Source organism: Tupaia chinensis, unplaced genomic scaffold (assembly GCF_000334495.1).
Source record: "Tupaia chinensis unplaced genomic scaffold, TupChi_1.0 Scaffold000314_1, whole genome shotgun sequence".
NCBI lineage: Eukaryota > Metazoa > Chordata > Mammalia > Scandentia > Tupaiidae > Tupaia > Tupaia belangeri.
The window spans coordinates 1,218,957-1,244,487 of record NW_006159807.1 but is presented as its reverse complement, the minus strand read 5'-3'; the positions used below and the strand labels follow the sequence as shown (position 1 = coordinate 1,244,487).

General features: G+C 33.5%; 1 protein-coding gene across 3 annotated transcripts in view; it reads right to left on the bottom strand.

The window, feature by feature from the left end:
* LNPK (lunapark, ER junction formation factor) overlaps positions 1–25,531 on the bottom strand; it is an 84,905-nt gene that overhangs the window by 43,537 nt on the left and 15,837 nt on the right. For all 3 annotated transcript variants that reach the window (XM_006151107.3, XM_006151109.3, XM_006151108.2), the window contains exons 4-7: positions 24,492–24,550; positions 12,456–12,496; positions 4,405–4,488; positions 4,272–4,323 (exon numbers count right to left, since the gene is read on the bottom strand). In XM_006151107.3, the coding sequence (XP_006151169.1) occupies positions 4,272–4,323; positions 4,405–4,488; positions 12,456–12,496; positions 24,492–24,550 (236 nt within the window). The remainder of the gene's footprint in view (positions 1–4,271; positions 4,324–4,404; positions 4,489–12,455; positions 12,497–24,491; positions 24,551–25,531) is intronic.

Genomic DNA, 25,531 nt, shown 5'->3' with positions numbered 1-25,531 from the left:
AAATATGAAATTAGTGCATAAAATTGGGGCCAGCAGGTGGTGTAGTGGTTATAGGTGCTGGATTTCCACATGGCTGACCGCAGTTCAAGTCCCAAACCTTTCCCTTTATCTTTCTCTCTGTCTCTCTCTGGTCAAATTTAAAAAAATAATAATAGCAAATGAAATTAAATAAATTTTTAAAAAAGAAATTAATGCAAAAAATCAAATTTAGTCTTGCATACCAATTAAAACCCTGAAAGTAAATTTAATATTTTACTATTCTCAGGTATCTATTTCTTCTATGAAAGTTATTCAAACTTTATACTATTCACAAATGCCATTTCTCATTAAAAACAAACTTTAATTTACTTTTTAACCTAGTAAGGACATAAAGTCTTTCTCTCTCTCTCAGTTCTTGATTTCTACAGACCTGGAATAAATATTAAGTATCTAAGCAGCACAGAATTCTGTTTAATGTGTCTATATACATATTTCTACTTTTAAAATTTATTTATTCCTTCATGTCAAAGGCTAACTCTAATTTTCTAAGATTAAGCACTCTTGGTTAAAATTCCTTAATACAAAGGTTAGAGTAAAACTGTCAAGATCATCAAAAACAAGGAAAGTTCTGAAAGACTGTTACAACCCAAAGAAGCTTAAGAAATGGTACAACTAAATATAATGTGACATCTATATGGGGTCCTGGAATAGAAAAAGGACATCACAATAAATAAATAAATAAATAAATAACCATAAGGAAATCTGACTACGGATGTAGTTAACAAAAGTGTATCTAATTGTAACAAATATAAAATGCTGATATAAGATGTTAACAAGGGAAATTCAGTATGAGTGTATATGAGAATTCTTTGTACTATCATCATCATTTTTCTGTAAATCTAAAACTAATTTTAAAAAATAAACTTTACTAAAAGGGTGGCAGTCAGTTTAGAGGAACTAATTGTCCAGTAAGCATGATATTCCTTTTAGTGTTAAACCTGAATTCAATACTAGCCTGAAAATTTACAATATATAATCTCAGTACAGTATACATCATTAAGAACTCAGTAATAAAAAAAGTTTTCAAAGATGCCTGCTACACATGAATCAAAGTTCTGTTTCAGTAATAATGCAAGAGATCTGGCAAAATAAGGACACAAACAGATTCATTTTGGAGAACAGATCCTTTCACAGGATACCTATGAACACATATACAACTTTTAATACATCCCCCCCTCCACTTACTATTGTTTAAACTAAGAAACAAGCTAAATTCAAAAAACAAAATTTGGGAGAGAATGAAAAGAAGAAAGGAAGGAAGAAAGGAAATTAGTTTATCCAAAAAAAATGAAGACGGGGCCAGCAGGTGGTGTGGTAGAAAGGGCGCTGGACTCCCATATGGCCAACCGCAGTTTAGGTGCTGGACCTGGCAGCTTGCTTTCTCACTTTCCTTCTTTCTCTCACTCTGTCTCTCCCTCGTCAAATTAAAGTAACTAACTAAATAAATAAAAAGTTAAATGAAATAATTCTTAAAAAAATAATTAAATAAATTAAAATGAAGACAACCTCAAACTCACAAAAGAATGTAAACAAAATTGAATGCAAAATTACCTATAAAAATAATAGGAAACTAAAGGCTATTCAACAGAATTAAAGTAAACAACAAAACTAAAGTATAATTCTCAAAACATGGAATAAAGTTGGGATATAGTTTAGAATTTTACAAGTTTTTTTTTTTTAATTCTAAACAGCAATTAATTACTATACCTGGAAGAAGGAGGAATAGTAGAATAGTATACCTCAAAGAAATATTTTTCAAAAGAAAAAAGAATTGGTTACAAGCTTCTTAAGGTCAATAACCCTGTTATAGCCATCTTTTTATTTCCCATGGTGTCTGCATATAACAGTTATCCAACATATTTTTCAAATGAATGATTCATTTATATTATAGCTAAATGTTAAATCTTCCTGAAAGAATATCCAAAAGGAAAACCACAGGAATCTAAAGCAGAGAGACCAGCAATGTTTTTTCTATAATTACAATATGACATCAGAAGGAAAAAATGTATTTGGGTTTCAAACGTTTCTAAGGAAAGATAAGTTTAGATTCTTAAAATAACTTACATTGCCTAAATCATAATACTTAAGAACACTATCAAGAGTATCGTAAGTATTCTTTTTTCAATAAGACAGCAAAAAAATACAGATTAAAAAAAAGTAACAACAGCTTTCTCAAAATACTACATTTTAAGAATATATTCATTAAGGTTATTTTTAAGGTACTTTCTATATATTGTAAAAAGATTATGATAGCCTAACAGATAAACATATCCATCAACTCATACAGTTGCCTTTTTGTATGTGAGTGGTGATAACATCTACTCTCAGCAAACTTCTAGCATACAATACAACAGTATTACTATCACCACCACACTGTATTAGATCTCTAGAAGCAAGTCATCTACATAACTGAAATTTTGTACTCTTTGACCAAAATTTCCTTATTTCCCCCACCCCTGGAAATGACCATTCTAATCTGCTTCTATGACTTCAAATAAAAATGTTTTTGAAAAGTCAATACCAGTTAATACAAAATGCTTTAGAAATTATAGAAACCTGGTCTATAGGCCAAAGAACATTTTTTAGATAATTGCTAAATAGAAGTATGAATTACATAAAAATTTAAGCATTATGAAAGGAGGGTTTTCATTACAAATACATGTATTTGTATATGTATAATTTGTATGTATATTCATATGTATTTATATTTTATATATTTTATGTTTATTTTTTATATGTATATGTTTTAATGATGCTAAACTTTTTTTTTTTTTTTTTTTGGAGAGATTTTCACTGTAGGGCGCGTGCGCTCGCCAGACAGAGAGAGACATAGAGACAGAAAGCGAGAAATCACCCCCCAGGGGGGATGGTCACGCCACAATCCCTTCTCCTCCATTCTCCTCTCGGGATCTTGGGCACGCACGCACACGCGCCCGGCGTGAGTTTTAAGCCACCGGGTCCAGGACATGAACCGCGGTCGACTACGTGGGAGTCCAGCGACATAGCCATTACGCTAACTGCTGGTTCCCAATGATGCTAAACTTTTATCAAAAGAACAGACCTTTAAAAAAAGACTAATATTTTTATAAAATCCAATATCCTACTTATGGAAGATTAGGAGGTGAAAAGATTTGTCCATATAGTCCTGCTAATCATAAAGCCTAAAACTTTTATTATTTATTTAATATCCATAGTCTTTGTGGATATTTATAAAATAATTTACTTTTCTTTTTATAGAGAATTCTTTATTTAACTATTTATTTATTAATTCATTTATTTTAACTTGACCAGAGAGAGGCAGAGAGAATGAGAGAGAGAGAGAGAGAAAGTGAGAAAGCAAGCCACTAGGTCCGGGACGCGAACCGTAGTTGGCCATGGGGGAGTGTCCAGCACCTTAATCACGATGCCACCTGCTGGTCCCTATAAAAGAATTCACTTTTCTAAATTCAGCCTGACTTTATGAACTAGGATATAATGTTAATGAGTAGCATAACAGAAGTTAGATTTTTAAAGTAGTATATTCTATGTCCCAACAAAAGCCTGATAAAATACATTACTAAAATCTAGAGAAAAGAACAAAGATGAAAGTCAATGAGAATTCAAACATATCTTTTCACATGCCAGTCTTGGTAGTATTTCATATAACCACTTAAAATAATGACTTTTTATTTATATAGTATTTAATGATATAACAATAGTGCCTTCACTAATAATATGGCAATGTAACCTGAAAAAGAAAGAATTAATGTTACTATATAATCATAATTCACATTTTATTTTATGTAATTTCTAAATTATTTTATTCTCTTCCTAAATAAAATTTATTTTAAAATAAATTTCAAATGTGACAGACGTCTTCATTACAGTCATCAAATAAAAATTTAAAAATTGTAAGAATTTTGATAATAACATATTCCAAAAGATTATTATTTGACGGTAAAAAAAATCTGCAAACTATAGGTGAAATTATCTGAACTTCAAAAGACTACAAAACCTATTATATACTTAATTTTAACAGGTATTTGATATCCTAACTGATCAAGATATTACCACATAATCAAAGTGAAATACAACTATTATCATCTACCTCAAGTCATTTCCCAAATTACCACATGAAAATTAACATAAAAGCATTCTACATAAGTTTTTACACACCTCCAACACACTTTGAACTCACTTGGGTAAATATGGATCTTTCCAACAGCGGCAGCAGTTTCTACAAAGTTATTTACCTTGTCCAGGTCTTGCAGTTACAGCTGCTCCAGCAGATGGCGGCTCAAACTCCTGTCAATTACAATAAGGTTATTACAGTGACCTGTGACACAAGCCATTTATAATAAAGTGGTAGTGATATCACAGTCTTACCTTTGCTTTCTTTGAGTCTGGATCAAACCTTTCAAGAATTAATTTAGCTGTCTTATAAGTTTCTTTTTCCATGACTTCTTCGAGCTACAAACAAAAATTTCCATAAATTATCACATTTTAAAACACATACTACTTACTTTTATAAATCCTATTCAAAAAGTATTCAATTACAACGCTTAAAATAAACAATGCATAATACAACCAGGAAGAATGAAAGACTTCCTACAATCAAATAATTAAAACCCAGATTTTAAATGACTTCTAACCTCTAATATGTTAGTTGTATTTAACAGCTTTACTACAAGGAAATACCAAATATTGCTAATTGTTTACATATAATGAGGAGAATAATTACATGCACCAGCTTCAATAATGGAATGTGCAAAAATCTATCAGCCATCATTATTGGAAGTTATTAGACATGACAAGCAAATGACAGGCAATTCCTCAGATTTATTTCCTCATAGCACTTAATGCTATTAATTTAAAGAAGGTCGTTAGCCAAGAGCTTTACAAAATAAAATCTCTGTGCCAATTAACTGCTGTCAGCATCGATTTTAGATTATTTATTAGCAGAAGCAATTAGCTTGCTGCAAATGCAGTGAAAACTCACTAACTGGGAGAACAGCCACAGAATTTACTCAAATTACTTTAAAAGCTAACTCCCACCCCGTTTTTACTTAGATTCCAACAACTTCAGAGGAAACAACTGAACACAGAATTTAAGTAAAAATTTTATTGAATTCTATGTTCACACTAGGAACTATAATTAAAACAGTTCATTATTTGAGCATTTTATTTACAATGCACTCAAGTCACGTTATAGCTTAATACATGGGTTTAAGTTAAAAAGTAATCACTAGTAAAAAAAAAAAATCATTTTAGCAGGTATGGACCAATATCAGAAGAAGGTGAACTTTGGCGCAAGACAGTCATAGTTATGACAAATGCCTAATGTGTAAGTTACATACTTCAGCAAAATTTAGAACAGGACCTTTTTTATGTCAGCAACCAATGAGAGCCACTTAGATTCATTAAATGTCACTCATTTCAAAGGACACTTATTTAAAAATGCAACCCAAGCACACTTACTGAGTTAAATATACAGTTAAAAATAAGTTGCTGGCCCAGTTAACATGGCGCAGGCAACAGGGTGCCACTGCACCACACCGGAGTCACATGGGGAGACTCAAGACTCGGGTTTGGGTCAGGGTTGACCTAAACACACCAAACACACCCACACATGCCTGTGATCCTGGCTGGAGGGAGAATTACAGTATGGTGAGACCCTGTTGAGGGGGTACCTATCTCCATCTTTAATTCTTTCTCATGAAATACATAAACTCAAGTATTTAATAAGAAAGCACTTAAGAAACTAAAGACTTAATAAAACTAGAATATATTCTTAAGTATTTCAAAATTAAGATAAATTCTCAAAATAGGCAAGTTGAACTTTTTCATGTAAAGAAAATATTTGTAGTGTCACTTTAGAGTTGGGGAAAAAACTAGGAGTGGGGGTAAAGAGGAGTGATAGAATAAGCCCCCTAATCAGCATCATCTATGTGGAATATCAAAGAACTGAATCCCTGAGCTCTATAAACTATTGGGTTATCAAGGAAGTCATGACACATTTTTGCATAGAAAATTATTGTAATTGACCTTAGAGATGCTTGATGCTTCAGACAGGTGTTGTGCAACAGAACTTTATACAATGATGGGAATGGTTTATGTTAGCATAATAGTGCTTGTGCAACTGAGAAACTAAATTTGTAGTTTCATTTCATTTTTATGCATGCAGGGCCAGATAGTGGTACAACGGTGACACAACTGGACCCAGGCAGGAATCTCCCTGGTTTGCATCCTAAGGCCTCCATGAGCATCCCAGCTGTGCATATCTCTATAGTTTGGACTGGCAGAGGCTGGAAGTGCATTGTGGCTAGGGGACATTGCTATACCTTTCTCTCTCTCTCTGTTTCTCATGAAATAAATAAGTGAACCTTTTTTTAAAAATGTAAATAGTCACATGGAGCTAATGACTACTGATTTGTACAACATAATTCTAGACAGAGACTACTGCAAGTTTAAAAGAAGATTAGGTTCAACTGCAATCTTTAAAACAATACACGAGGAGCCAGCAGGTGGCAAGATGGTTAAGACACTAGACTTGTACAAGGTAGACCATGGTTTGAGTCCCAGACCTGGTCTTTCTCTTTCTCTCTCTCTCTGTCTCTGGTAAGCACACATGCCCTATAGTAAACTTTTTAAAATAATAATAGTAAATAAAAATATTTATTTTAATTTGACTAGAGAGAGACAAGAAAGAGAGGGAAAGTGAGAAAGCAAATTGCTAGGTCCAGGACTCAAACCATAGTCGGTCATGTGCACATCCAAAGCCTTAACCACAATGCCACCTGCCAGCCCCAAAATATTTGTTTAAGGTTTTTTGGGGTTTTTTTAACTGTATGTATGTATTTATTTATTTATTTATTTATTTATTTATTTATTTATTTATTTATTTATTTATTTATTTTTAATTTGATCACAGAGGGACAGAGTGAGAGAGAGAGACACAGAAAGTGAGAAAGCATGCTGCCAGGAGTAAGCTGCCAGATTTGGGACTTGAACTATGGCTGGCCATGTGGGAGCCCAGCGCCCTTAACCACCACGCCATCTGTTGACCTCCTTAAATAATTCTTCAAAAAAGTACACAAAACTCAAAACCAAAATGTGGTTTCCATCAAATGATGAAAAATTCCCGGTAGATTATTTAGCAAACATTTGTAGGTGTGTTTATTTATTTATCTAAAACAATATCATTTTAAAAGCACTAAAAAGTACCAATTTGGGAACCAGCAGTTAGCTTAATGGCTATGTCGACTGCAGTTCGCGTCCTGGACCCGGTGGCTTAAAACTCACACCGGGCGAGTGTGCGTGCATGCCCAAGATCCTGAGAGGAGAATGGAGGAGAAGGGATTGCGGCGTGACCATCCCCCCTGGGGGTGATTTCTCGCTTTCTGTCTCTATGTCTCTCTCTGTCTGTCTGGCGAGCGCACACGCCCTATAGCAAAAACCTCTCCAAAAAAAAAAGAAAAGTACCAATTCATTCTCCCTTTCTTTTTATCAAGAATTATTTATCTAATTTTATTTATTATTATTATTTAATTGGCCATAGGACATGTGTGACCACCAGAGAGAGAAAGTGAGAAAGCAAGTCACCAGGGCCAAGACTTGAACCGCAATCAGCCATGTGAGAGTGTAGTGCCTCAGCCACCAAACCACCTATTGGCCCCCATTATCCCTTTTTTTATGCATTTATTTCTAACAAAATACTTTCATATAATAGCTTAGTTATACATTTACCACATTTACCCATATAGCATTCTAAGTAAAAACATGTTTTAAATAGTGGAAAAAACATGAACTTGTATCTTTGAACTAAAAGAAGATCTGCGTTCAAAGCACATTTCTATTTTTAATTAGAAAGACTTTGAGCAAGTTTGTTAAAATCAGCTTTCTTTTTTAGAGAGAGAGATTTTTGCTATAGGGAGTGTGGACTCAGCACTCACTGGACAGAGACAGAAAGCAAGAAATCACCCCCCAGGGGAGATGGTCACACCACAATCCCAAACTCCTCTCAGGATCTTAGGCACTCACACACATATGCCTGGAACCTGGAACCTGTTTCAAGCTGCCAGGTCCAGGATTCAAACTACGGTCAACTATGTGAGACTCTAGCAACATAACCATTATGCCATCTACTGGTTCCCAAAATCAGTGTCTCCTTTTATAAGACAGATTATTTTCATAATACTGTTGTACAATTTAAATAAAATAATGTAAGAGAGGGACCAGCAGTTAGCATAATAGCTATGTTGCTGAACTCCCATGTGGTCAAATGTGGTTCAAGTCCCGGACCTGGTGGCTTAAACTCACGCCAGGCGCATGTGCGTGCATGTCCAAGATCCCGAGAGGAGAATGGAGGAGAAGCTACTGCAGCATGGCCACCCCCCCCGGGGGGTGATTTCTCGCTTTCTGTCTCTGTCTCTCTGGCAAGCGTATGCGCCCTATAGCTAAAACGCCTCCAAAAAAAAAAAAAATATATAGGAGAAAGAGTCCACAATAATGATCAAAGCATTAACACATAATTTTCAGTGAACCTTGATAATTCAGGTCTGAAACAAATGGTGTTTCCAAATACTCAATATATTGATCTCAGGATTTAGAAATGAGAAATTGGAATTCTTGAGAATTCCCTAAAGCATGTTATTCTGCATATTTTTTCTTTATTTTTCATAATATTATAATTATAATGAGTAATATGTGATATAGCATAAAAGTTTTAGTGACTCTATTTTAAAATATAAAAATAATACATGGTTTATTATGAATCAACATTACTCTGAAAAGATTGTATATTTTAATCATGTGGAAAAAATATTTCTATTGATATAGCCATTTTTCATAGAAAAAAACAATAACACAAAATAGATATCAAAAATGTCTTTTATATTTTTAAAGATAATCCTATAAATATTCATATTAAAATTATTATTCTTGACTGATAATTTAAAACATAAAAGTATTAGATACCCTAATTAATATTCTTATCTTTGGTTCACAAAAAATATTCCAGATATGGAAAACTTTCCTTTATTTTGCATTGACTTTGTTCAAATTAATTAAGAATGCATCCAAAAGCATCTTCGATTCAGAGCATTAGGGAACATGTTACATCATATAAATTCATCCTTGTATAATGATGAAAAAATATTGTCTGCTTACCCTGATATTGGTTTTGCAGTTTAAACTGATAATATTCTTATTAGTTCAGATTTTTTTATCATTTTCTGATTTCATATAGAAGTGTTCCATAATAATAGTCACATCTTTCCTTTTCTTTCTTCTGTTACTCTGTAGTCTATAGTAAATAGTCAAACACTGGAAAATGCCAGTGACTATTATTGCATATATAAAAAGATAACACTTAAAACTTCTAGTGAAGTTAACAGCCCCACACAGAATCACATGCTGAAACTGCCAATTTAAGGACTTCTTTTGCTTCCAATACTTCATTCATAGGGTTTGCATATGCCATGTGTATAAATTTATTAGTACTTATGTGCAAGAATGACTCATCATTAATATGACAGAGTCATAAAAGAACACTCAGAGCCCCAAAAACAAGACTGGCTGATTAAGTAGTACACCTTTTCTCCTACATGCTCCTATCCTGCTCCCTGAAATACCAATGTTAATCTGCAGTTTGGCATGTCAGCGTTTCTTGCTTTTGCTTTCAGTGGACAGTAGTTTGAATCAGTAACATCTTTGGCTCATTGCTAAGTTTTAATTCTCATAAAACTGTGACACTCTTCACCATGTTCCCAATTTCACAACTGATTTTTCAGAATTTTCTGAAAAATACCAGAAAATAATTACCATACAGAAATATTATTCTAGAAAACAGCACAGCATTTTCATGACACTACTTAAAGAGATAATTTTGACTCATGTGTTTTGATGAAACTAATTTTGAACTGTTTTGAAGGAATGCTTATGGATATAGGGAGCTTATCCCACAGAATACTCAATAATTTAAAAAGAAAACTAAAGATTTTCTTAAAAGACTACAAAATACCTGAGCGGCAAAACTTAGACATCCAGATAGAATTTTTTAAATATCCTAATATTAATTTTTAGCTTTCTTTTAAGAATTAAATATTTAACATTAAGCTCTTAAAATTTAAAACCTTATTAAGCTACTCATTTTCTTAAGTAATTTAATTTTTATCAATTGATAATTCATATTCATCATTATGAATTATAGTAAAAATCTATTCAGATTAAAGAGATGCATCCCTAAGAAAACCACCTTTAATAAAATGTCAAGTAATAGGGCCAGCTGGTGGTGAGGTGGTTAAAGGCATTGGACTCCCACATGGCCCACTGTATTTTGGGTCCCGAACCTGGAGTCTTGCTTTCTCACATTCCCTCTCTCTGTCTCTCTCTGATCAAACTGTAAAATAATAATAATAACAATAACAATAAATTTTAAAAGTTAAATAATTTTTAACTAAATAAATAAATATCAAGTAAAAAATATAACTTGCATTAATTTTGTTAATGAAAGAGAAGAGTTGGCTCTTGGATAATTTTAGACTGATAAGGGCTAATTTTCCTGTGGCCATTTCAATGACAAAAATATTTATAAAACTATAATTATAGTGCTAACCCTAAGCATCAGTGAACAAAATCAGTTTCAATTATATTTAGCTTTTGCTCAGAAATAATATCCCTTCTTTTGCCTCTTACTACTAGCATGATCATTAGTTAGCATTGTGCTTCTTATAATTCATCCTTTACACCTACTGTTCCAAAGTGTAAAGCTACTCAAACAAAGTGGCCCTGTTGAGGGCTTGAGCAGTAAAGACCAGGGACTAATTCCAGTGGTAATAGTAATACAACCAACAACTAAATCAATGTAAATTGTGATCTCTAATTAATAAAATAAGTTGGAGCCCACTTGTTTTTTTCTTTAGTCATATTGGTAGAGAAATGCCATACTGAACTACCCTGTAATATTGATGATTCATGAGCAATTCAGACTCACAGAGCTACAGAACTCTAAATTGAATTTTCCAACTTTTGTCAGACTCAGATGAAGCATCTTTTATGTCATGATTCCTTCAAAGAATATTAAAGAAATAGTAAATAGTTTGCTTGCCCTTTTACAAAATTTTCCAAGTCTGCTCTGTTACTCTAGTGAGAGATTTTGCCCAGTTACATGATCTTCAAAATTCTATTTTCTGATTGCATAATGTCACTGACACTGTGCTGTTTCTCCATCGCTTTTTTTTTTTTTTGCCTTTCCTGTCTTTTCTTCTTTAGTCAGTATTTTTTCCAATTTTGATACAAGCAGGGCTTGACTCTGATCATCATTACCAGTTCTTTTCATCGCAACAAACCAAAATGAACATATCACAACTTCTCTATCACTTAGATCATCAGAATTGCCTTACTTTATATTTTTTGCTGTTCCATGATGTGCAGAATGGCAGAAATATAATAAGTGATAAAGAGCATATTTCTATGTTTCAAGTTAGGCATATCAAAATTGTCAATATTTGACAATTGATAAATACCTCAAAAAACACTGATAGGGAATCCTTTCAGAATTTTTTTTTTTTTTTTTACTTTTCAAGTATTTAAAACCCTGAAAAAAATGACCAATTCTTAATCTTCAAAATTTTATTAGTTTTATATGTAATTATTGTTACATAGACTTAAATACATTCATTTAATAATATGCACCAGATTAAATGTTATTAAATAAGTTTCCATATAACATGCATATTATTAGCAATTACCATTTTAACACTTCAAAAATAATCGCATAAAAATATGTAAATCTAAGTCAAACTCTAAGTTCAATTTACTTATTAAAGACTATTACACAACAATTTCTAAACATCTAGGACCCTTCCTAAATTACTCTTGGCCCTTATTCCAACATAACCTATGGATGCATTTAACTGTCCCCACAAGAGATATCCAAGTGATCAGGGCTGCTAACAGAAAATAGAAGACATTGAAAGAAAAAAGTACCTGTTTCTCACCCCCTTTCTCCAGTCTTTCCATGTTGAATTTATCTCTTACAACCAATCTTTTTGATTCCCTCTCTCTTGGCCTTATTGGTGTCAACAAAATCTGATAACTGACCTAGGTAGGTGTTTGGTCCTGTAGGGCTCTAATAAACAATCTACACATCCACCTCTTACCCTCTCTGTCTCATTTAGTCCTTCAATATGATTCATTTACTAACTTCTCAGCTTTCAAGTGACACATTCTCAGAACCTTGAAAGTCCACCTAAACTACTTTTTACTGTCAATCATAATATTAACTAGCAAAAATATTTATAAATTAGCTTCATCACTAAAATGCTAACTAAAAGCATACTTGTTCCTTTAAGTTTTCAACTTATAACATAAATATTTATTATTCCATTCATAACATTACTTTTACATAAATTAAGTTTAAATAAAAATTAACTTACTATTTTTTTCTTCTGGGATTTTAAATCATCCAGTGCTTCATCTAAAGAACAAGATTTAAATGAAAGCTAAATCAGATATTAAAACACTTATATACAAGAAAAAATCATGCCAAAGTGATATACATTAAGCAACTGCAAAAAAAATTTCTCATTTTAAGATTTCTCTAAATTTAATTCATTTATAAAGATAAAAATTATTTCAATCTTTAACCATCTAAGAAAAAAATCTTTACCCATCTATGCTTCAAATTTTTGCCTGCAGTGTATATTACAAGCAATTTAGGGAAAAATAAATGGGCTTTATAAAGCCTAAAACACCTTTCAAAATTTTAAAAGAAAGATGAATTTTTAAAATATTTTTGGAACTACTTGCTATTATTTCTATTTCCTTCCAACATCCTACGCATATTAATTTATAAACTATCAAAGTTCTTTTTATAGACTGTTAATAAAAAATGTTCTTGTTTATAAATAAAGTGGAAACATGTTTTTTTTTAAGTTAGCCAATCTTGAAGACATTGAGCACTAATAAAGAAACCCTTATGAAAATCTATATTATTATACCTAGGGAGGAACTTAGAAGGTAATACTAATAACTTCTCAAAATTAAACAGTTCTAAGATTTGCCTGCTTATTTAGACCGGCATGGTGAAATAGGAAGAAACATTTCAAATTATATAATTTATGAATATCAACGTCTACTTTACAAATTTGCTTAGGTTTCTAAGTTTTTCTCTAGAAATTTTTAACTAGCACAAAGAGAAATACTATTCCATATGGAAAAAGAATTACAACTTGAGTTAAACATGTTATCAAATTGAATTTAAACAATTATTCTTGATTTTCAATTAAATAAAAGTATTGCATCTTCACTGAAATTTTGGGTATTAAATACCTGAATACCCAATTTGAAATGTATTATTTATGTAAAAATATAAAGAAACATAAACATAAAAAGATAATTTTCTTATAAATTTTTTCCAAAATATATTAAGTAATCCTTAATATGCTAGCAAACTTACTACTTTGGGATGGGGGGTGGAACTACAGACATCTTTAATAAAGTATAGTAACTTTTGGGTAAATAAGACACCATCAAACAATTATCCTTTAATGTAGGAGTTAGCAATTTTTTTCTGTAAAGGGCCAGATAGTAAATATTTTAGGCTTTATGGACAAAAAGCAAAATCAAGTCTATGCTTTTAAAGCAAAAGAGAGAAAACATTTCCACAAACCTTTTGATAAAATTCAAATATAATAATAATACATGGGGGGGGTTGTAATACAGGTCTACAAATGAAAAGAATAGAAAATTTGTGAGTAAGAGATAATATTAATTGAGGTTCAAAGTTAGTGATCTCTAACAACAAAATGAATTTTAATTGATAATCTCTTAATGCTGATCTGTAATGACATTTTATACTTCTGGTTTTTGAAAATGTCTTTTCATACAGGTAGATACTGCCCAATACTGGTATTAGTCCATAAGCATGTGATTTTAATTGAGCATATTTACTGTTTGGACAGCATTTATAAAATTCTATTAGGTTCTTTTTTTGATATTTGCCTTATAATTTATCATTACAATGCAAATTAATCACTTCCAGCTGAAGATTAGTAGGAGCTCTTCAATTATACAGTTAAATAAAGTTAGAAGTATGGGAAATTTCTTTTGCACTTTCATTGAGGTCTGAAAAATGCTGCTAGTTGTTTCAGCACCGATAATCCACCTACAGCATATTTGTATCAGATCTTGCTTCTTGTTTTAACTTTCCAGAGCACTTTGCTAAAAATTACTTTTTTCTTTACACTGTTATTTGTTTCTTAACTGATTTTACTACATTATAGTTTTTAAATAGTGTGTTCGCTATAGGGCACATGCGCTCGCAAGACAGACAGAGACATAGAGACAGAAAGCAAGAAATCACCCCCCAGGGGGGATGGTCATGCCGCAATCCCTTCTCCTCCAGTCTCCTCTTGGGATCTTGGGCACGCACGTACACGCTCCCGGCGTGAGTTTTAAGCCACCAGGTCCGGGACACAAACCGCGGTCAGCTACGTGGGAGTCCAGCAACATAGCCATTACACTAACTGCTGGTTCCCTTGCCTGGCAATCTCAGGTTGAATTCATTAAGAACCATTATCAAGTTTGCAGCAAAAACTACTTTCTAAGCTCAGTCACTATGTAATTACTATCATTCAGAAGTTATTGTAAGCTGACTTCTTAGTTCAAAATATCACAATAAACTTTTACCACTGCTAAGTCAAACTGCTGGTAGGAAAAGTCAAGATATCTAGATTCTACTTATAATAGATCACATAACTGACAATGGTTCAGTCCATGACAGTAAATGAAGTTTCCCTTGACACTCGTTTTAATAACACAATGAAAGATTTGAATATGCTCTGTAAAGTACTGACTGTTGAATAATACAACGAATAACCATAGAATTTAACACCTTCCAGTTTCAGGAGCTCTGCAAATCTGTCCAACTAAGCCTTTTTCTGCTACACATATTTTACTACCAATAGTTTTAATGCATCTTAGCAGATTCCACTTCAGGTTGTACTGAATAAGTGTTTTCTCAATTGCCTTAAAAATACTATTGTTGGAAGTTGTTCCACACAGAATTTTTGTAAAGACTAATTCTTCAGTCACTTTCAGCTAAAGCTGATGCCTAAAAAAACAAACAATTAAGCAGTATCAGTAACATCTGTCAACTCATTAAGGGCCAAGAAGGATAATTTGAAATCATCTGCCTTGTTTTTTAATTAAGTATTGATGTTGCTCGCAATTTTCTCAATTCTTCAAGCAGCTATTCTTACTGAAAGGCTACCAGATTGAGGTATACTTTCTCTGAACACATTTATTTTGCTGGTGCAATCAAACACAATTTAATTACCTCACCACTGGTAAATGGCTTTTCTTTTTCCACAAATAAGCCACTTATAATTTACTTTGGCTGCTAGACTTCCAAAATATTCATACAATAAGCCATTTTAAAGCTGAGGTGTGTCCTGGCGTGTTCAGGAAAGCTGTGCTCTAAACCCATCTCCTAGACTTCCAAAATATTCAGACAAGGAAAAAGAACAATCCCTCATCATTCACAGACAGTACAGTAGAATTCATGGAAATTACCTGATAGAGACTTCAGAACATTCATAGTGACAAAACTAAATGAGATGCAAGAGCTGAGAAATAATGAACTCCAGACACTGCAGGAGAAAAGAGACAACAAGGTCCAGAAGGTGTTGAAGTTCTTTCATGATCTGAAAGTGGAAATACACACCACAAAAAAGAATCAAATAGGGGGCTGGCAGGTGGTGTGGTGGTTAAGGATGCTGGACTCCCCCATGACCACATGACAAACCACAGTTCAAGTCCTAGACCTTGTGGCTTCCTTTCTTACTTTTCCTCTTTCTTACTTGGTCCCTTTCTGATCAAATTTAAATAAATAAATAATAAGGTTTTTTTTTAAAAAAGAATCAAATGGAGATATTAGAGATGAAGGCTGCCATTCAGGAAATCAAAACCTCCCTTCAAAGTATCAAAAACAGATTAGTCCATGCAGAAAATTGAATCTTGGATGTTGAAGGTAAAACCTCTGATCTAGAAAAAAACAAAAAAACTGAGAAAATAACCCAAAAAAATGAGAATACTAAATGAGAAATACAAGATAGCATTAAGCACCCAAACATTTGAATAATCAGTATCCCAGGAGGTGAGGACACTAATAAGGACACTGATAATCTATTCCATAAAATCTTGAAAGAAAACTTTCCAAAGCTAGAGATGCATTCAAATATCCAGACTCAAGAAATACAAAGGGCCCCTAATAAAATCAACCCAAGAAGATCTTCTCCAAGGCACATAGACAGACTGGTCAAATCTACAGACAAAGAAAAGATACTAAAATTGGCAAGAGAGAAAGGTCATATACTTATAAAGGTTATCCCATCAGGCTAACCACAGATCTCTCATCAGAAACAATGTGAGCAAGGAAAGAATAGGACCATATATTCCAAGTGTTAAGTGAAAAACAGTTTCAACCAAGAATACTGCACCCAGCAAGATTATCTTTCATCTGGAAAGAAAGAATAAAAACATTCTCAGATAAACAAGACCTGAAAGAATTTGCCAGTAGCAGACCAACTCTTCAAGAAGTTTTGAAAGGAGTGCTCTACCAGGAAAACTAAAGACACATACAGAAATAAGAGAACAAAAGGCAACCAAGAAAACGACCAATTTAATACTAGGGACAAGAAATATCAGTAACAACGTTGAATGTTAACTTCTAGGATTTAAACAGAAAGATTGGACCACAGCAACATTGTATATTCAACAAGAAGGAGTTTGAACATAAGACTGAACTGGAGAAATAGAATTTTATAGAGAAATAGAATTTTATAACTTTTGAGTAAAACATTGCTGATTTTTTTAACTATGCTTTGTTTTCCCAATTTAAACATTTTACTTTATTTTGAGTTGTTGACAGGTTGAGCAATTTGTTAAAATATTTTTCTTGTTTCTTTAAATGGAAATACAAACTTTTCTTCCTTCCTGACCCCTCTTGAGTTGAAAATATTTGGGAGTATTCTTATTTTGTGGCAGAAGGGTTATTTGTGTAAGTTCAATAATGCCTGTTGCATTGAATCAGAAATTAGAATACTCATTATTGGACAGGGCTTTGACTGGAATGTCATATCTGAAGATCAATCAGGAAACTATGGAACTAAGGTGGATCTCAAGTAAGCCAACAGAAGTTCTTAGAAAGATGGCCTGGCACCATAAATAGTTCTGCCTGGCAGAGAGGATTAGAGAAGCTATATGAATTTATAATATAAAATAACCTGGACTTTTCCAACCCAGCATTGTAACCAGTAGAGTGTGCAAAAGAGCACCCACACCAGAGGATTATCTTGAAAAAGACTTTGAAGGAAGAAAAAGAGACCGATATTTGCTAGCAGATGGTATATCACAGAATACTTGGTAGGCAGGGCTGAATTAAGAAGGTTTATGTGTGACTAGTGTGCTGGGCATTTGCTTTTCAACAATTTGAGTAGATGACATGTAAATATTTTCTCAAAAATATTTAAAACCATACTGTTTCTGTAGTTATAGAGTCACAAAATTATAAGAAATATTTTGAACATTATCTTTACAATTCAGTATTTTGAAATTTTGAAAGTTGTTTATAAACTGTCAAGAACTATGTAGCATGAGCTAAATTTTTTTTATATGATAGTAAAGTAAATGTTTGTGGAAAAATGTAAAAATAGATAAATGAAAGGAAAAAAAAAAAAAAAAGCTGGTCCTAGGTGTCCTGAAGGCTGTAAAATGCAGTTTAATCAAAGTACCATATTTTTTGTTGTTCAAATTATTTTAATGATTGGAATTCACAATTTTTTTAATATACAAATAAAAAGTTTTAAAACTGGGAAAAAAATTTACTTTGGCTAAAGCCCCACTGGTACTTTTTATTTTCATGAAGAAATTCTGTAATAACAAAGGTATTACATTTTAATTTTTCTAATTTTTATGCTTTTTTGTGAGTGGGGACTAACATAATGAGTAAAGTTAGTATAGTAATGCCAATATGTACTGTATTCTAACACAGTTAAAATATTATTGCATAATAATCACAATGTCTTGCATTTTGATAACAAAATGGTCCACACTCCCTTGTGTGCTACAAGTATAACATTCAGAATCGACTTTTCTTTTCTTGTTTTTACATGATGGGTATGCACTGGTAATAAAAAAATATAAACTGTCACAGTACAACAATATACATGGCACTTAAAATCTGTCAAATTACAACAATATGCTTTAGCACGCAACAGTATGAAATAAGAAGATGTGATTTGTCCTACAATAGTCTGAATGATGAGAACACAGACTTTCACAACTACTATGATCTACCACTGTAGACTAAAAGTAACTACAGACCACACAAATGAAAGGGCATTACTATGTTCTAATAAAAACTGAAATTTGAATTTTATATAAATTTAACATGTAACAAAATACTATTATTATTTTTCATTATTTCAATGACTTAGAAATGTAAAAACTCTTCCTAGATCAAGATGTTTATAAAGCAGTGAGCAAGACTCGGCTAACAGTGTCAAATTTTTATTCTCCAGCCCCCCAAATTTTTGTAGCTTTTTATTTAATACTGTTTCATAACTATGGAAATTTCAAGAATGGTTCAAAGATTGTACATATACTCTTCATCCAGATTTGCCAATTGTTTTATTTTATTTTATTTTTTTTTTTTTTTGGAGAGATTTTTCGCTATAGGGCGCGTGCGCTCACCAGACAGAGAGAGAGAGAGACAGAGAGACAGCAAGCGAGAAATCACCCCCCAGGGGGGATGGTCACGCCGCAATCCCTTCTCCTCCATTCTCCTCTTGGGATCTTGGGCACGCACGCACACGCGCCTGGCGTGAGTTTTAAGCCACTGGGTCCGGGACACGAACCGCGGTCGACTACATGGGAATCCAGTGACATAGCCATTATGCTAACTGCTGGTTCCCCAGTTGTTTTATTTTTCATGAATTTTTTTGTTCATCTTTTCGTTTTCTTTTAAATTTGCTATATGGTATACATACTCACCAGAGAGACAGGAAGTGAGAAAGCACCCCCCCCAGGGGGAATGCCACATCATAATTCCTTTTTCTCCATTCTCCTCTCAGGATTTTGGGCACACATGCATGCACACATGCAGTATGTTTTTCAAGCCACCAGATCCAGGACTCAAACCACACAGTTAGCCAGGTGGGATCCAACCACTTACCCACCATGCCACCAGCTGGCCCATTTTATTTCATTTTAAATTGACAAGTATTAAGTGTGTATTTTTTATAGAGTATGCATACTTTGTGGAATGATTCAGAATAATCAGTACATTTGTCATGTCAAATATTTACCATTTCAAAAGAAAGCCATAAAAACCTTTAAAATATTCTTTTTTACATATTTTTAAATATACATAATTATTAACTATAATCAACTTACTGTGTAATAGAACACCAGAACTTATTCATTCTAAGTGAAATTTAGTACCTATCAATGTCTCCCCCCCCCCCCCCCCCCACCCCGTAGCTCCCGACACTCAGTCTCTGGGAATCACCACTTTATTCCCTATTTTTATGAGTTTAACTCTTAAGATTTCACATATAAGTGACATTATACAGTGATTTGTCTTACTGTGCCTGACTTCTTTCACTTAACATAATGCCTCTCAGGCTCACCCATTTTGTAGCAAATACTACAATTTCCAGGATTTTTTTTTTAAAGACAGTGTCTTGCTGTGTTGCAATCCTCCTGACTCAGTCTCCCAGCTGGGACTACAGGCACATACAACCACACTCAGACTTTAAATTGAACTGGGAATAAGATCAGGAATTGATCTTCCCATGTGGTCCCAACTGGTGGAGAACACCACCACAGCAGTATGTGCCGTCATATTGGGCCAAAATTTCCTAGTTTTGTTTGTTTGTTTAAAGGATAAATAGTATCCTGCTGTGTATATATTCCACATTTTTAAAATCCATTTATCCATTAATGGACACAGATTGTTTCCATATCTTGGCTATTTTGAATAATGCTGCAATAGACATGGGACTGCAGACATCTCTTCAGCATGCTGACTTCAATTCATTTGGGTCTACACCAGTTACTGGGATTGCTGGATCATATGGTAATTCTAATTTTAGTTTTCTGAAAAACCTCCATGCTGTTTTCCAAAATGACTGTTCTAATTTATAATACCACCAAAGTACATAAAGATTCCCTTTTCTCCACATCCTTCCCAACACTTGTTATCTTTTGTCTTTTTGATAATAGCCAATTTAACAGGTAGGAGGTGATATCTCTCTGTGGTTTGAATTTTCATTTTTCTGATGATGACAGAAGCTAAGCATTTTTCATATATCTGTTGGCTATTGGTATATCTTCTTTTAAGAAATATCTAATCAGGTCCTTTGTCCATTTGTAATAGAATTATTTGTTTCCTTGTTATTGAGTAAAGTAAGTTCCTTATATATTTTGGTACTAGCTCCTTATCCAGTGTATCATTTGTAAATATTTTCTCCCAACCCATGAGTTGCCTTTTCACAGTCTTAATTGTTTCCTTTGCTATACAGAAGCTTTTTAGTTGGATGCAATCTCATTTATCTTTTTTTGCCTTTGTTGCCTAACAGGCTATAGTTACACAACTCATAATTTAATCTAGATGGAGTCCAACTTATAAAACAAAAGAACTGGGGCTAGCCGGTGACATGGTGGTTAAGGCACAGGACTCCCACATGAGTGACTGCAGTTTGAGTCCTGGACCTGGTGGCTTACTTTCTCACTCTTTCTCTCTGTTTCTCTGGTGAGCACACATGTCTTATAACAAATTGAAAGTAATAATAATAAAAAATAAATAATTCTTTTAAATAACAGAAGAATTAGAATTTTAAAAGAACAAAAAAGCAAGAATACAACTTTCAGGTTTAAAAAATAAATCAAGAATCCGACTTGATGCTTAAAAAAATGAAAAACTGGGACCAGCACGTGTGAGGTTCTCATATGGCCGACTACTGTTCATGTCCCAAACCTGGTGGCTTGCTTTCCCACTTTCCCTTTCTATCTCTCTGTCTCTCTCTAATGTCTACAGCAAGTTAAAAATAATCATAATAAATTAAATTAATACTTCTTTTTAAAAATGGAAAAGGACGAGATAATCCCTTGTAAAGTCTATTTTAAATGTACATGCAATAGCTGTTCAAATGAATTAGTGAAATTTTTAAAATAAAAAATACCCCCTGATGTTTCAAAGCAAAAAATCCCTTTAGTTAAAAAGAAAAAGAAAAATTAGCAACTGTTTTTACTGCAGTAGGAAGTGACAAAAACAAAACCTAAACAAACTAGGTTAAGAACAACAAATCAGTAAGGAAAAAATGAAATACCAGCTATAGAAAACTTTGAAAAAAAAAACAAGAATTATTTAATTTTATTTGTCATTATCATTTTTTTTTCAATTTGACCAGAGAGAGAGCAAGAGAAAGAAAGTGAGAAACCAAGCCTCAGGACTAGCAGTTAGTGTAATGGCTACATTGCTGAAAACCCATGTAGCCGACTGTGGTTCGAGTCCTGGACCTGGTGGTTTAAACTCATGCCGGGCACATGTGCATGCATGCCCAAGATCCTAAGAGGAGAATGGAGGAGAAGGAACTGTGGCGTGGCCATCCCCCCTGGGGGGTGATTTCTCACTTTCTGTCTCTCTGTCTGTCTCTTTCTGGCAAGCACACGCACCCTATAGCAAAAACCTTTCTAAGAAAGAAAGAAAGAAAGCTAGCTAGCTAGCTACCTAGCTAGCTTCTAGGTCTGGGATGAAAACTACAGTTGGCCATGTGGGAGTTCAGCACCTTAACCACCATGCCACCTACTGGCCCCTAGAAAACCTTTTAAAGAAACTACTTTCAGGCCAGCAGGTGGTATGGTGGTTTGGGTGTTTGCAAAAGCAAAGTTCTCAAGATGGCCAGCATATTTAGAATCGAGAACATAAATAATGGTTAGCCAACAATGGATCCAGAATATAAATAAGTGTTAGCCATACATTCAATCAAGGTCAGTCTTCCAGAATATTATGAAGGATGAAACATACTAAATCCAGATAGAGCTAACATATTGGCAATAATTTACTGGATAGCTCTCATCATCTTACATTTATTTTCTGTATAAAGTAAGCCTATCAGTTAAGAATGGTCCATGTTGGTTAAGGAGCTGGACTCCCACATGGCAAACCACAGTTTGAGCCTTGAACCCAGTGGCTTTAAAATCAGCCAGGTGTGTGTGTGTGTGTGTGTGTGTGCCTAAAAATCCCAAGAGGAGAGTGGAAAAGGGGCTGCACAGCATAGCCATCTCTCCTGGGGTGGGGGTGGGGGGGTATAATTTCTCACTCCCCTCCTCTAGCAAGCACATGGTGCCTGATGGCAAAAATCTTTAAAATAATAATAATGGTCAGATTTTGTATGGTTTTTTGTATGGTTTTTTTGTTTGTGGCTTTTTATTTTTCATTTGGCTGACTGGTTAGTTGGTGGGTTTGGTCTGGAGTGGCTTTGGGTTTTTGGTGGAGGTAGGTACAAGTGATTCAAAGAGAAATGCATTATCTAATAATGCTCTCAAAGATGAAAAAAATGGGAGGGGATTTACTAGAGAAGTACTAAATAGGACCATATTGCCATGTTAAGTGCACATTTGATATCTGTAATCATAGATTTAAAATGTCTACTCAGCATGTTGCATAATTTTGCTTTAACAAGTTTAGCTGCTCAGAACAGATTAAAAATATAAATGTATTTAACCAGCATAGTGTTTTGTAAATCATAGATTAAGAATGTGGTGGGGGGGGGTGATTTCTCGCTTTGTGTCTCTCTGTCTCTGTCTGTCTGTCTGGTGAGTGCACACGTCCTATAGCAAAAAAACTCTCCCAGAAAAAAAGAAAAGAAAGAAACAATGTGGTTGGAGCCAGCAGGTGGCTCAGTGGTTAAGGGCGCTGGACTCCCACATGGCCACCCATGGTTCGAGTTCCAGACCTAGCAGCTCGCTTTCTCACTTTCTCTCTCTCTCTCTTCCTCTACCCCAGGTAAAATTAAAATAAGGAAATAAAATTAAATAAAATAATTCTTATTAAAAAAAAAAAGACTGTGCTTGTATTTAAACAAGGTAGGCTTTGCCAGACAACTAAGATGGGAAAGAAGGGCAAAGCAGTCACTCAAAGTAGTCAATAGTGTCTGCAAGGAAATGGTAACTGAGTTAGACCATAGGACCTAAACTGGATAAAAGAGAAGTCATCAGTGAGGAGGGCAATCTGAAAAATCACATATTTTCACAAACCTTACTTGGATCCTGAATCAAATAAAATATATTTTAAAGCAAATGATACTTATAATTGAAAATTTAGTATTTTAAAATTTGTTATTTTGTGATATTAAGAATTCTTTTCTAGATATGATGTTACATTACATATTTTTTAAAGAGTCTATAATGAATAAATATTTCTGTGTATATACTTCAAAATAATGCAGGAGGTAAAGAAGTGGGTAGGCATGAAAATGAAAAAAAAAATTGACCATGAATTGATAACTGTAGTTTGAGTAATAGGTATATGAGAATTCATTATGCTATTCAGTCTACTTTTGTGTATGTTTCAAATTTTCTATAAAGAAAAAATAAAATGAAAGAAAAAGTCATATATAAAGATCGCTTAAAACGAAAATGTATATGCATCTAATTTATCATAATTGTTTAAAGACTTTAAATCTGGAGCCAGCAAGTGGCATGGTGGTTAAGGAGCTGGACTCCCACAATGGCCGACCATGGTTCAAGTCCCAGTCCTGGTAGCTTGAAAAATCATGCTGGGTTTGTGTGCAGGTATGCCTAAAATCTCAGGAGGAGAATAAAGGAGAAGGAATTGTGGCATGGCCATTCCCCAAGGGAATGCTTTCTAACTTTCCCTCTCACCATCTCTCTGTTTCTCTCTAGCAAGCACATGTGCCTATGGCAAAAAACTGAAAAAAAAAAAAACACAAATCTTTAACTTGTGCATACATAAAACCACAAAAATCTTTAACTTGGGCATACATAGAACAAATACAGAAGATTTTTATCATAATTTTCATATTTCAATAAAAATAAGAGGCCAAAGAGCTGTGAAGTTAAAGGAAATGGTACAATTAACAGACCAAAACAAAAGATAGGTAACTATATTTTAACTGTAATAATATAATAAGTTTTCTATAAAGATTAATTTAACATATAATTTCTTGTGATTTAAAGAAATATTTTTGTTTTGTATAAAAAATACTGAATGAATATTGACAGAAATACACAATTTAATTCTTATGCTTTACAGTAAAGAACTCTTTAATATTTGCCAAAGCATTATTCTGATACACTGTTTTACAATCTGCCTTATAAAGAAGCACACTGTATGATAGGATTTTTTAAAAATATACTTATAAAAAGTTGGGAATTGAACTTACTATTTCTCTCTGTTCTCTTGGAAAAGAAGAAAATAAGCACTGTTCTTATGCTCCAGATGCTAAAGGGGAATCAAAATTTAGGGAAAAATATCATTAGTTTTAGTGAACTAGAAGCCATGTAAAATTAGACAAACACATATTTCCAATTAAGGTTAGGTACATTGCTTCTATTTATCCATTGAATCAAAAAACATTTCTTTCTGTCAGAGAACATCAGAAGTCTACCGGTGCTGTCGAGGGAAGAATTCTCAATCTAAAGTCCTTCTAAGGATTCCCCTAAACTGCAAAATTGTCCTTGAGTGCGTAAGTGTATTTCTCTGGACAGACCATCGCTTCATCAATCTGAAAAAGTTCTATGAACCCCACACAATCAAAAGACTCAGAACAATAGTATAAAATCCCTTCTTACTAAATAACTATCACTTACAAAACTTGTCTATTGATCTATGCATTAAAGGAAAAGCATATTTTACTTTTACAAATGTCACAGCATTACACAAATGTTACTTTTTTCTATTATTTAATACTGGGAGTGGCGTAGTGGTTAAGGTGCTGGACTTCCACATGGTTGACCATGGTTCGAGTTCCGGACCTGGTGGCTTAAACTCACACCAGGCATGTCTGTGTGCAAGTATACATGCGTGTCCAAAATCCTGAGAGGAGAATGGAGGTGAAAGAACTGCAGCATGGATATAGCTAAACTCAAACTTGAAGATGTGTGGAAGGGCTCTCAAAATCAACTGAGATCACATAGGGGCTCAAAAGAGTAGAAGCAGAAAAGGAAAACTGCATATCACAAAGAGGTAACAAGGTAAACTTTTCCAAGTGTAAACCTTAGAACCCATATTTATAACAATGAGAACAAGATACACAGCACAGGCAGAAACTCCTCAGTTTGGTTTCAGTAAAGAAATAGAGAAGGCAGAGATTAAAAAGAAATCATTCTGAAATGCCCTAGTTACAAAGAGCATTCTGTTTTTATATATTTATATTAAATATAAATATATACGGTTGTCTAACCCTTTTGGCTGAGGAAAGAT